Source organism: Notamacropus eugenii, chromosome 3 (genome assembly GCF_028372415.1).
Source record: "Notamacropus eugenii isolate mMacEug1 chromosome 3, mMacEug1.pri_v2, whole genome shotgun sequence".
Taxonomy (NCBI): Eukaryota; Metazoa; Chordata; class Mammalia; order Diprotodontia; family Macropodidae; genus Notamacropus; species Notamacropus eugenii.
In genome coordinates this window covers 426853779-426866772 of record NC_092874.1, presented here as the reverse complement: position 1 = coordinate 426866772, position 12994 = coordinate 426853779, and the positions used below count along the sequence as shown (strand labels likewise).

The following is a 12994-nucleotide window of genomic DNA, read 5'->3' as shown; positions in this document are numbered from 1 at the left end:
TTCCCCCTCCTCCTCTCCCTTTTAGTTGAGAATATAATGCTGACAACTTTCACAAATAAACTCCATTATGGCAAGTGTAGATTTCCCCCCAAAACTATTCTTTATTATTTTGTCACTGTCTCTCCAACACCTATCATGATGCCTTGCATATAGTTTTTCTTATTCAGTCTTTTCAGTTGTGTCTGACTGCTTATGACCCCATCTGAGGTTTTCTTGGCAAAGATACTGGAGCGATTTTCCATTTCTTTCTCCAGCCCATTTTACAGATTAGGAAATTGAGGCAAACAGGGTGACATGACCTGCCTGAGGCCACGTAGCTTGCAAGTGTCTGAGGCCAGACAGAACTTGGGAAAATGAGTCATCCAGACTCCAGGTATAGCACTCTACCTACTGTGCCACCTAGCTGCTCCTTGCACACAGTAGGCACATGATACATTCTTATTGAATGGAATTGGACTGAACGGTATTGGAAAGGCCTTTACACACATTGGTCAGTGCCCATTTTAATAAGAATACAGTCCTTGTATTTAATGTACTTAATGCCAGATAACTACTTCCCCTAACATTACATTACATCTTGACACAAACTTAGATATATAGTGAGATATTTTGCAAGTAACCCTGGTTTATCATTAAAGATAATATGAATTTAGCTAATATTGTATTCTCCATTACAAGAAAATTTACTGGAGTCTGGACTAAAAGATCTCTTAGCAGAAGCAACCCAACTCCTAACCTTTTATGCAGCATGCTCTCCTGACCAAGCTTCTTATTTGCCAAGATCAGCATCTGTCTCTCCTAATGCACCTTTTGCTCTCTTATTTACAGTCATAAAATCCCTTATCTCCAGTCCCCTGAAAGCTCCTCTGCACATTACCACTTAGTTCTACATTTTAAAATAAGATCAAACACAAGCCTCCTTTCTCGGGATGACAGAGACCTGTGTTGAAGCTGGATTGACCTTCCACTGTCAATCCCAGCAAACCAGTTGAAAGCAGCCAGTGGATAAATCTACCGGGGAAAGAAGATGGGCACTCACCGACTTCAGAAAACAGTTAAGGACCCCAGATATAGGTTGCACATGCTGCATTGCCAAAGTTTCCTGTACAGCATGAGAAAGTGCTTTAAAACAAAAATTCCATCCATTCTAGATGAATTGAGTTAGGGTTTGTGTGTATATGTATGTGTGTGTGTATTGTTTTGTGTTTTATATGCCTTGAAACATTAGCTATGGAGCCAATGAGGGATAACAGATGGACAGCCTGAAGTGCTTGACTGGCACCCATGAAATTTTAAAGAGCCTGGAGGAAGGCCCTCAGTATTTATGGAGAACCTGTGTGCTCTCCCCGCACTGGCCTGGAAAATTATCTAGTATTTATTTGTATAGACTTGTCACTTACCTATCTGTATTCTATGTCATTCCCCATTATAGAATGCTCCTTGAGGGCAGAATCTTTCCTTTTTTTTTCACTTTGAATTCTTACTTCCTAGCACAGTAGGTGGCACCTAGTAGGCATTTAATGATTGCTTTTTTATAGAAGTTTAAGCAAGAATCAGGATAAGAACCATGCAGGATGAAGGAGTACCCACATGGGTGGGTACTCAATCCATCTGCCAATCAATAAGCACTTATTATGCACCTTCTATGTTCCAGGCACTGTTCCCAAATCCCTACCTTCAAAGAGCTTACATCTTATGGAGGAAACAGCCTATATACATGTTATTACAAAATAATTACAAGATTAAAACAAGGTAATCTTGGGGGGGTGGGCAGAGATAGGGCTAGGAAAAGCAGAACTTTGAAGGAAGCTGGGGATTCTACGAGGTAAAGGTGAAGGGGTGGAGCCCTACAATTCAAGCATAAGGCACAGCCTAGGCAAAGGCACAGAGGAAAGAGGGAACATTATGCATGAGAAGCAGAAGGAAGGTTAATTTGACTGCGCTGCACAGGGTGTGAAGGGGAGTGATACCTGGAAAGGTAGGTTATTTTAAATGCTGTACTGGGGAGTTTGTGTTAGACCCTAGAGTCTATTGAGGAGGGAAGGATACAATCAAATGTTGTTTTAGGAATAGCATTTTGGCAGCTGTGTGGAGGACACACTGCGGAGGAAAATCTAGGGGCAAAGAGACAAATCAAGCAATTTTTGCAATATTTCAGACAAGTAATAACAGCTGCTCAAAGTAGGGAGCGGGTCAAGGAGGCAGAAGGAAGTTATGGAGGCAGAATTGACAAGACTTCCCAACTTACTGGGCATGGGGCGTGAGGCTCAGGCTGAGAGACAATGAGTGAGTCGGGTGATTCATAGGCTACGAACTTGATCACAGAACCATTCAAGTATTGATATACTCAACCACAGCTCCTTGGTGTATATTTGCAAAGGACAGAAGTTAAAAAGAAGCAGAGTTAGAGTTGATGTTTAGACAAAACCAAAACCAAAACCCCTTAACAATCCAAACCAAGGCAAAATAGAAGGGGCTGACTTGAGAAGCAGTGGGCTCCTCTTTCTTGGAGGTCTTCAAACAGAGGACAGATGACCACTTGTCAGATCAGAGTGGGGATTCTTTACTGATTATGGGTTGGACCAGAGAGCCAGAAAGATTTTTTCCAGGTCTCAAACTTTGTGATTCTGTGTAGGGGCATGAAATAAGAGAGCAGCATTTCCCACTTGACTATGATTAACAGGAACAATGCTCTCTCCCTCTTGGAGAGGGATGTGGCCTTGGCCAGTGTGGCACTAGATGTTTCCCAAATCTCTGGTGTTTTAAACTCAGCTGCTTCCTTAATCTGTTCTTGAGCTTGTCATCATATTCCTTTGAAATTTCAAGAAAGAGAAAGTCAGGGTTTATTGCTTTTATGCCAGTATTTTGAAAGCTACAAATACCCATTACATAAGCAGGGATTATTATTTGGCTTGTGCTAAAGCTAGCAGATGGTCTCATAATGCCCTCTGACTCAATGCCTGTGCCTGGCCTTGTAGGTTCACTTGGGAATATGCTTCATAGTAAGCAGACAGTGAGATTTTTCCTTTAAAAATAGTTTTGGAAACCTTGTACTAAGAATGTTCTTCTTGTGTTTTCCAACAGGAAACAGAAAAGGGAAAAAAGTCAAGAAGGGAAGACAGAAAAGGTGACATGACATTGGAAAGGAAAATCCAAACACTGTTAAACTCTAAATAGCACATACTGTGACTCATCACCCCACCCAGTGATTGTTCTGTAGTACTCACCATGGTCATGAGCAAACACCAACAGGTCAAGTTCAGTCAGCATCTGGGCCAAGTCATCATAGCGGCCACAGTGTTCACCAGCACCATGAGAGATAAACACGAGGCCCCTGAAAGCAAGAAGAGGGCACCTAGGGTGAGGACAGAATTCTAGCTCATTTGGAATGGAGCTTAAACAACATCTAGCAATTTGGACAATTGGAAAGGTTCAGACGGGAAACAGAGAAAAGAATTGCTGGACATTGTAGCAGATGATGGCTCTAAAACAAGTGGAAAACCAAATCACAGCAGGATGGAAGAATGTAATAGAATATTACTGTGCTGAAGGAAGGACATATGAACAATTCAGAGAAACAAGGGAAGGCCTAAAAGGAAAAGCAAATAGTAAAGCAAGCAGAGACCTCCCCCCGCTACAAAAAAAGAACTTTATATGAAATTGCCACGTAAAAAAAGGGCAACATTCAAGGTCAATGGTCAAGTTCAATGGTCAATGTTAGGACTGTTCCATCAAAGTTAAAGATGATATCATTCCTCTCTGCTAATAATCAGCGAACCAACTATTTTCTAAGGAAATAGCACTTAGCAGAGGTGCTCGGTGGCTATTGTTATAGTCCTGGCAAGAGCTGAGCAGGGCCTGAACTAAAATGGTAGCTCTGTTGAGTAGACAGAAGAGGACAATTATGAGAGATCTGATGGAGGCAGACTCATCGGATTGATTGGAGATGGAAAGGAGGAAGACAAAGTCTGTGCAGATCGCTATTGGACTCTGGACTCGAGTGATTAAAAAGATGGTGATTAGCAAAGTCTGTAAGAGGGATGAAATTTTGGTATAGTAAATTCTGTTTTGAGCTTGTCACGTTAGAGATTCTGATAAGGGGGGGAAGGAAGGGAAGGGAGGGGAATAAGTATTTATACAGCACTTACTATATGCTAGGCTAAGTGCTTTATAAATATTGTCTAATGTGTTTCCCACAATAACCCTGAGGTAGATGTTGATATTATCCTCATTTTACAATTGAAGAAAAGGAGGCAAACAGATATAATGATTTGCTCAGGGTCATATAACTAGTTAATGTTTGCAGACAGATCTTAATTCAGGTCTTCCTTGACTCTTGGCCCAGCTCTATCCACTGCACTACCTAGCCAAATAATGAGACATTTGGGTGGAGATGTACAGCAGGGACATAAACAGTGTTCAAGGGGCAGAGAGTAGAGCAAATTAAAAAGTAACCATCTTCCATTTCCAAGAGCAGTTTTTATTTATTGGGGGCATGATAAACTATGATTTCTAAAAGTCCTTTGAGGATAACAAACACTGTATTTCAACTTAATTGAACAAATATTTATAAAGTATTTACAAGATACCGAGAAGGAAAAAGATGAAATATGATACCGTCTCTGCCCTCTAGGAGTTTATAGTCCAGAAGAGGAAATCAAAGCACTTTAGAAAAACCTAAGGAAAAAGGATCACTTTCAGCTCAGTGGGACATCGGCCAGGAAAGTACAAATTTCACACTGTATACAGCCTGTTATGGTTTTCTCACAATTAAGATTTGGGATAACATGGTGAAGTCTATGGTCATTGAACTAGGAAGGGTAAAAGCTAAAACTTCCATAGAGATCGCAGAGATGATGTTTGCAACTGAGACATACCGACAAGTGATTATGGTGAGAATTTAAAGGAAAAAAATCAATCAATCAATAAGCATTTATGAAGTGCCTACTATGTGCCAAGCACTGGAGAAACAAAAGAAGGAGAAAGACCCCAAAGGCCTGACCTCAAGGGACTGACAGTCTAACAGGGAAAAAAGCAAGCAAATATGTACAAACAAACTATATACAGGATAAATAAGAAATAATTAAAAGGGGAAAACACCTAGAATTAAGAGGTATTGGAGAAGGCTTCCCATAAAAGATGGGATTTTACTTGGTAGTTAAAAGAAGACAAGGAGATCAGTAGATGGAGAAGAGAAGGGAAAGCATTCCAGTCATGGGGAACAGCCAGTCATAATGCTAGGAGCTAGAAGATAGAGTGTCTTGGGACAGTCAGGATGACACAATCACTGGAGAGAAGGGTAAATTTCAGAGAGTAAAGTATAAGAAGACTGGAAAAGTGGAAGGGGGCTAGGTTATGAAGGGCTTTGAATGCCAAACAGAGGACTTTGTATTAGATCCTGGAGGCAGTAGGAAGCCACTGGAGTTTATTGAATAGAAAAAGGGGAAACGGTGACATGATCTGACCTGTGCTGTGTGAGGTGATGATGGCAGGTACTAGAGTGGTAGCAGCGTCAAAGGAGAGATTTTGCAAAGGTGAAATTGACAGACCTTGCCAATAGATTGTTGAGGAGGGGTGGGGAGATAGGAGTTGAGAATTGTGAGAAATAAATATTTTTCTTATAATTAATAACTATTGTATTAGGACCAAGATTTTTCCCCTTTTCTACTTCCTCTTCCAGAAATCAATCAATTTGGGAAATCTCTCTTAAAGATTTACCCAGGTCAAGATCTAATAAGACAGTTAAAGAAATTCTAAGATTAGGCTAATGGATATATTCCTGCTCATTGAAAGGTTGGTGTTGATTCACCCTATTATCAAGACAGGTGATATGGAAATGGATGTCTCTTTGGCCAAGATTTGAGTGACTTAAGTCACATACCCTAAGACCTTCATTTTAATAAAGTCCACATCTGTTATTGGGTTAAGCAATTCTATTGCCACCCCTCGGGAACACCTCCTCTTCAAAGAACATATAAACTGTAACCCCACTGTCATTAGGGGTCCTTGATCTAAGAGAGATGGACAATCATTCTTTCATTAATAACCTGGCAGCCTCATCAAAAAAAATGGTTAAATTACTAAGAAACTATGTCTCTGGAGCCTTTTTAAACTTCACAGGATGACACCTAGGTTATAAGCCTGAGGACCTGGGAGGATGGCATTGCCCTCTACACTAATGGAAAAGGGGAGGGGAGGGAGGAAAGGAGGAAGATAATGAATTCAGTTTGGGGTATGTTGAGTTTAAGATGGCTACTGGACATCTTATTTGGGATGTCTGAAAGGTAGTTAGAGATGCCAGATTAGAGGGCAGCAGAGAGGTTAGGACAGGATAGGTAGACTTGAGAATCGTCAGCATAAGATGGTAATTAAATCCATGGGAGCCGATGAGATTACTGAGTAGCATAGAAATTCCTCTCTAGAGTAAATAACTCACCCATGAGAGGTGTATTCTAAGCTTCCTTTTAGCACCCAAAAAGAACTGTGGTAGATTCTAATTTATTGAGGCAACACTTTTAGAAAAATTATAATCACTTACAAGGATGTATGGGGAAAAATATGCACATTCCAATGAATGTTGAAAGGCAAAACGATGTTGTTGATAAAAGCGTTGGACTCAGGTCAAGAAGATCTGGGTTCAAATCTTGACTCAAACTCTTACTAGCTATGTGACAGTTGGCTTTACACTTAACCTCTCTGACCCTCAGCTCCTCATCTAAAAGATCTCAGTACTCTGTTCTAGTTAAAAAGCTATGATCTCATGATGATCTGACAATCTGTAAACTCCTCAATGTGGATGTTCCCTCTAACAGTGCAGATCACAGCCCATCCATGGCTGCCCATTCTTGTTCATTTCCTCCCCCCTGTTTTTCACAGTGGTTCTACCCAGCATACCAGGCAGGAGCCTTCCTCATAAGACCTATTCACAGCTCTGGTGGTAGGGGGAGAATGGGAAGAGGGATGTTTCCATAGCAATCAACTTGTCAGTTGTCAGGATGGAGTTGGGAAGCCTGCTTCTGATGCAAGCAATGTGACTTGGGCAAGTCTTTGGGTCTCAGTTTCCCCATCTGCAAATGGAGATACTTGCATTACCTATCTCATTCCAAGGGTACTGCTACATAAATGCTTTAAGAAGCTTAGACTGCTCCAGAAATGTGAGCTATTATTTTTATGTAAATGTTAGTTATTATTATGAGTAGGTCATGATCCCATGGTGAGGAATCATTGCTTCAAAGCTTTATAAAAATCCTTGCATTTAAAAACACCCCCTTTAGCTCTCTAAAAGTACAGACCAAGTAAACCCTGGGATCCTTGGAGACAAACTAGAAAACTCACAGACACTGCAAAAAGGTATTAGAACCCCCTGTCCAGACAATACCCAACTCAGCAAAACAAACAAAGAACCCTACAATGTGGACAATGCTTACCTTAGATATTTTTCTTAGATCTCCTCTTAACTGACTTAGGGAAAAGAATGAAATCATCATTACCCAAAGGAATTCCAGTAAAAGGATTTCATAGTAAAAAGTCATCAGACACAGGGACCAATCTGACATCTAGCACTCTGTGACAGGCCAGATCAGCTGCCTGTGATAGGGGTGAGCCAAAGGCTCAATGGAGGTTGGTAGGAGGAGGGATGAGAGGGTGGGCAAAGAGACTGGAGCAGGGTACAACCAAGAGGACATACAACAAGGGCACTGAGTTTAAAGCACCCCATCATGTGGGTGTCCTCTTCCTCATAGGCTCACAGATCAAAGCTTTGGAGCCAGAAAAAATCTCAGCAACAATGCTGCCCGTTGTACACAGGAGCAGCCTATGGGTTAGGCTAGGTGACTTGACCAAAGTCACACAAGTAAAAAGAACCTTCCTACAATCCCTCTCACACTTAGGATACAACAGCTGTGAATCTCAAAGCTGAAAGGGACCACAGGGATCATCTGCTCCAAACCCCTGAGTTTATAGATGAGAGAGAATGAGATGTGGAGAACTGAAGTGATTTTCTTAAGGTCACACAAGCAGGTAGTAGAAGATTTAGGGTTCTAAGTCAGGTCTCCTGACTCTAAATCCCATTATACATTATGTAATCCAACATCTCATTCTACAAATAAAGACCTGGGAAGAAGTGATGTGATGTACACAAGTACAAAGTCCCTTGTATTAAAGTCAGAGTTGAAGCCCCCACCTCCCATGTTGCAAGCTCACCTTCCAGCACACAGTCTAGCCTTTCTGTTCCTTCTCTCATGGCAGTTGGTGGAGGTACAATCTTTGAGGCCAACTAGCCATTCAGGATAAATGTTATGACCTTGGTCTTGGCTGTAATAATACTTATTAACTTATTACTTTTAACCATCCTCTGAGTTGGCCACAGGACAAGCATTGACCTATGAAGGCATTCTTAAATGGATGTTTAAAAACACTACCAGAAATAAGGAAGGAAGGGAAGGAGAGAGAGATAGACAGAGAGAGAAGGAAAGAAAGAATAGGAAAGGAAGGAAAGAATGAGAAAGAAAAAGGAAGAGAGGAAGAAGGAAAAGATTAGGAAGAAAAGAAGAGGAGAGAGGGAAAGGGAAGGGAGAGGAAGGGAATAAACATTAATCACCTACTATGTGCTAGGCACTGTGCTGAGAACTTTAAAAATATTACCTCATTTGAGCCTCATAACTACCCTGGGAGGTAGGAGCTATTTTTATTTCCATTTTACAGGTTAGGATATTGAAGAAAATAGAAGTATCTGAGGTCACATTTGAACTCAGGTCTTCCTGATTCCTTCAGATGGACTTGGAATTTTTGTTTATACATTTGGTTCTATTTTGTTAACTGGTAAGGGATCATAGGTAATCCATAAATATGGAAGGTATTTACTCTTTTTGTCTTTGTTGATGGTTATTAAGTTACATGCACATATTACAAATATATGTGTGGGGGTGAGAGAGAGAAGAGAGAGAGGAGAGAGAGAGAGAGAGAGAGAGAGAGAGAGAAAGAGAGAGAGAGAGAGAGAGAGAGGTAACAAGCACACTAGCACACAGGGTGTGCTGCTAGTACAGGTTCTTTGATCTGCTTTTCTAAAGGAAAGACAGCTTCAAAAGGGTTGACAATCTTATTTTAATTAAACAATGCAGACAAATAAGTAGAAAGAAGTGAGTATCCAAGAAGAAATCCAATAGACAGGGTTCAGCTGTCTAAACAGAATAATACAACCACCTACATGCACCACCACAGTGGTAGAGCACCAACATCTGAGTAGTCGAGGGGCTCTAAACAAATATCTACCCAGAGTCCAGTTCAGGGAATCAAAAGGTCCTTCTCATGAATGAGCCCCCAAAGCAAAATGCCAACCTTCCAGAATGTATAACAAAGATTCAGCCCCTGACTGGCTCAGCACAGCTGTGAATTATCAGAGTTCAAAGGAGATTAATCCTTCAAATGTCTATAATTTGGCCTGAGCCTGGGAAACTGAACTCCAAAAAGAAAACAACAAAAATCCCACTTTGTTTACACTTATGGGGGGAGGGGGAGAAAGGTAGAGAAATATCTTTTTTTATGGAGATATAGATAGATATAAATAGATGATGATAAATAGATATGGAGAGAGGAGGAAAGAGAGGAGAAAGACAGACAGAGACAGGCAGAGAGAAAGAGAGGCAGAGAGAGAGAGAGAGAGAGAGAGAGAGAGAGAGAGAGAGAGAGAGAGAGAGAGAGAGTGGTACAGATAGAATCATTTCATTTTGTCTCATGTGGGAAAGCTGACGGCTCCCACCGTATGAAGTCCTTCCTTCCCACAGGATTGCCCTCTCTCCACTGCCTCTTGAGGCCTTAGGTATCTTAAACATGATCTGAACTCAGAAGGGAATGACAGGGTTTACACTTCCCTCCTTTCCCAAGGAAGATGTGGTTGTTCATTGTATCATATTATAATGGTTTCCCACTCACTCCAATGGATCTCCAGTTCTATGACTCCAGCACCGATATTCTCAAGATTGAATTTTTGTTAAAAAACATTCAAAACCTCACACCCAGCTTCTGTTGAGGAGACTTCACGTGGGTATGTGATGGATGGACCTGATCCATTTCTCTTAACTGAAACAGAAGCAGTAGGATTCTGTGGAAATCCAAATTTAACTTTTTTTCCTCCACTTTGAATTTTGTAAGCAGATTGTCTTTGCTCTGTATCCATGGTTCCATCACATGCTGAGGCCCTGATGAGCTCACAATTCAACAATTATTTATTGACTACCTTCTATAATAATCATATTATTAGATAATATTAGACTCACCTTCCTAGAAAGCTGCACAATTCTATTTATTTACCATAAGGTAAAATATTTTGCTCATAATAATTCTATAAGCAGGGAGTGAAAGGGCTATTTATCCCTATTTTGTAGATGACAAACCTAAGTCCAGAGAGAATTGACTTGGCCCGGGTTATAGAGTTAAGAGTCAGAGCCAGGATTAGATGCCAGGGTTGATTCAATATGGAGCCGAGCACCATGGGGGATGAGAAAGAATAAAAAGTACAGTCTGTGCTTTCCAACAACCTAAATTCTCATTGGGAAGATAAGAAATCCACATATTAGATGGCAAAAACATTGACCAAATGCCTGCTAGACATTTCACAAGCATCTCAAGATCGCTATGTTCAAAGCCTGTCTCTCAACTCTCCTCTTTCTTTTGAGAGTCCTATCATCCTTCTGGTCACCCAGGTTCCCCACCTCAGCCTTGTTCTTGGATCTTTCTTTCCCTCAAACTCCAAATCCAATTGGCTGCCAAGTCTTACCAATTCTGTGACTATAACACTCCTTGTATCCATCCTCTTTCTCCTACTCACATGACTCCCCTCTCCAATTCACCCCTCCCTACAACCTATGAAAATAACCCCCCTCTGCTCTCCAGCTACCTCTGGGACCAAATACAGACTCCTCTGTTTGCCATCAAAAGCTTCTCACAATGTGGCTCCACCCTGTCTTTCCACATTGATTTCACATTGTTTTCTCTCCTGCCTTAGACAAAGTGGTCCACACATTGTTCCTGGTAGATGACATTCAGCTCTTGCCTCAGTGGAATGTGCTCCCTCCCACCTAGCTCTTACCTCTTAGCACTTCCTTTGTTTGTTGTTCTTTTTCCCTTTTTGCTGTTGATCTTTGTCCTTTGTTCTCCAAGAGGACCATGACATCAGGAAGGTGATGCCATGACAATCCACAAGGGGATTGGATTTAAGTGAGGGAGAACCTCGCTCTCTGCTCCAGACCCACCTGGGTCCAGTGGCCAGACATAGATCAGGACGACTGAAGATGGCTCCAGAGGCAGTGGGAGACCTTGGTCCCTTTAATCTAAGGTCTTTTCCAGGTCTCAGTCTGTCTGAGGCAATGCCCATCTAGTGATGAAGGCTAGGAGAGAAATGAGGCAAAGAAGCACCATTTCATACAAAAGCCTTTTCTAATCCTTCCAGTCTTTAGCTTCCTCTTCCTCCTCAAATTTCTCTGTGCTTACTTTGTATGGACTTTGATACACTTTATATTTATTTCTATGTCATATATGTTGCATTCCTCTAGTAGAAAATAAGGTTCTTGAGGGTAGAGATTGTTTGAATTTTTTATTTTTTTATTCCCAATGCCAAACTTACCCTTAGAGCTTAAACAACACTTGTTGAATTGAACTGGATTATGACTGAGGGTCACTGTCTATGCATGGACGGTAAGTACTACAAGGAGATGGTCAAGAGAAGAGAAAGATCATTGTGGATTAGCATGGTCAAGGGAGACTTTGTGCTGAAATCTGCTGCACAAAGAAAGATGGGTGAAATTTTGGTAGTCAAGAGGAAAAGAAGGGGACTTGAGACCGTATGATGAAAATAAATAAATAAATGTATAATTATATAAGCGTAAAGTGTATATAATGTATTGCACATGCAACATGTACTTTGTAGTACATATACATATATACCAACACACACATATATGTGTGTGTATATATATTATATACATATACAGAAGTATAAATAAAAGTTTAAACACGACCTGTCAAGGGGGCAAGTGAGCAGACTGGCTAGGCTGCTGCAGAGATTTCATAAAAAATAATAATAGATAAGGTTGGATAGGAGCCAGGTCATTTTAGGGCTGTGAATACCAAGATTATAGCTAACGATAGCTAGCATTCATATAGTACCCTAAAGTTTGCAAAGCACTTTACAAATAGTATCTAATTTAAGGTTCAGAACAATCCTGGGAGGTGACTGTTATTATTATCTTCATTTTACAGATAAGTAAACTGAGGCAAACAGAGGCTAAGTGATTTGCCCAGGGTCACACAGATGCAGAATGTGAACTTGGGTCTTCCTCGAATCCAATAAACATTTATTAAATGCCTAGTATGTGGAAGCATTGTGCTAAATACTGGGGATACAATAAAAACAAAAACAGTCCGTATCCCCAAGGAGTTTATAATCTGACTCCATATCCAGCATTCTATCTATTATGTCACCTGGCTGCCTTTTGGATTTAGAATAGGAAGGAATCTTAAGGATTGTGGAGTCCAATGAGAAGTTCAGAATAGATTTCTACTCTTTTCGCCTCCACCTCTCCTCTTCCATAGCCAGTCTGTTGCTAAAGCCCAACTTCTATGTCTCTTGCATCTGTTCATTCCTTTGCACTTCCACTTTTACCACTGATCCTCATTCAAGCCTTCTTCACTAGCTCAAACTACTGCAGATAACTTCCTAATTATTCTTCCTTCCTCAAATAGAGACTTTCTCCAGTATAGTCTTCATACAACTTGTTCATTTAATGTTCTAAATGCATATCACTCCTCTACTCAAAATCCTTTATTAGAACTCCATTGCCTACTGAATATGATGATTTTAAAAAAATTAATGTATATATATACACACACACATATGTATATATATATACATATACATATATATATATATACATATATATACACACATATGTCTGTCAAAAGAATTTATCCTTAACGTTCGAGGCTTTCTGCAATCTAG

At 40.5% G+C, this 12994-nt stretch overlaps 1 protein-coding gene across 6 annotated transcripts in view; it reads right to left on the bottom strand.

Moving 5' to 3' along the window:
• Window positions 1-12994, bottom strand: part of MGLL (monoglyceride lipase) — a 155511-nt gene that overhangs the window by 97445 nt on the left and 45072 nt on the right. For all 6 annotated transcript variants that reach the window (XM_072598332.1, XM_072598335.1, XM_072598333.1 and 3 more), the window contains exon 3: window positions 3228-3334. In XM_072598332.1, the coding sequence (XP_072454433.1) occupies window positions 3228-3334 (107 nt within the window). The remainder of the gene's footprint in view (window positions 1-3227; window positions 3335-12994) is intronic.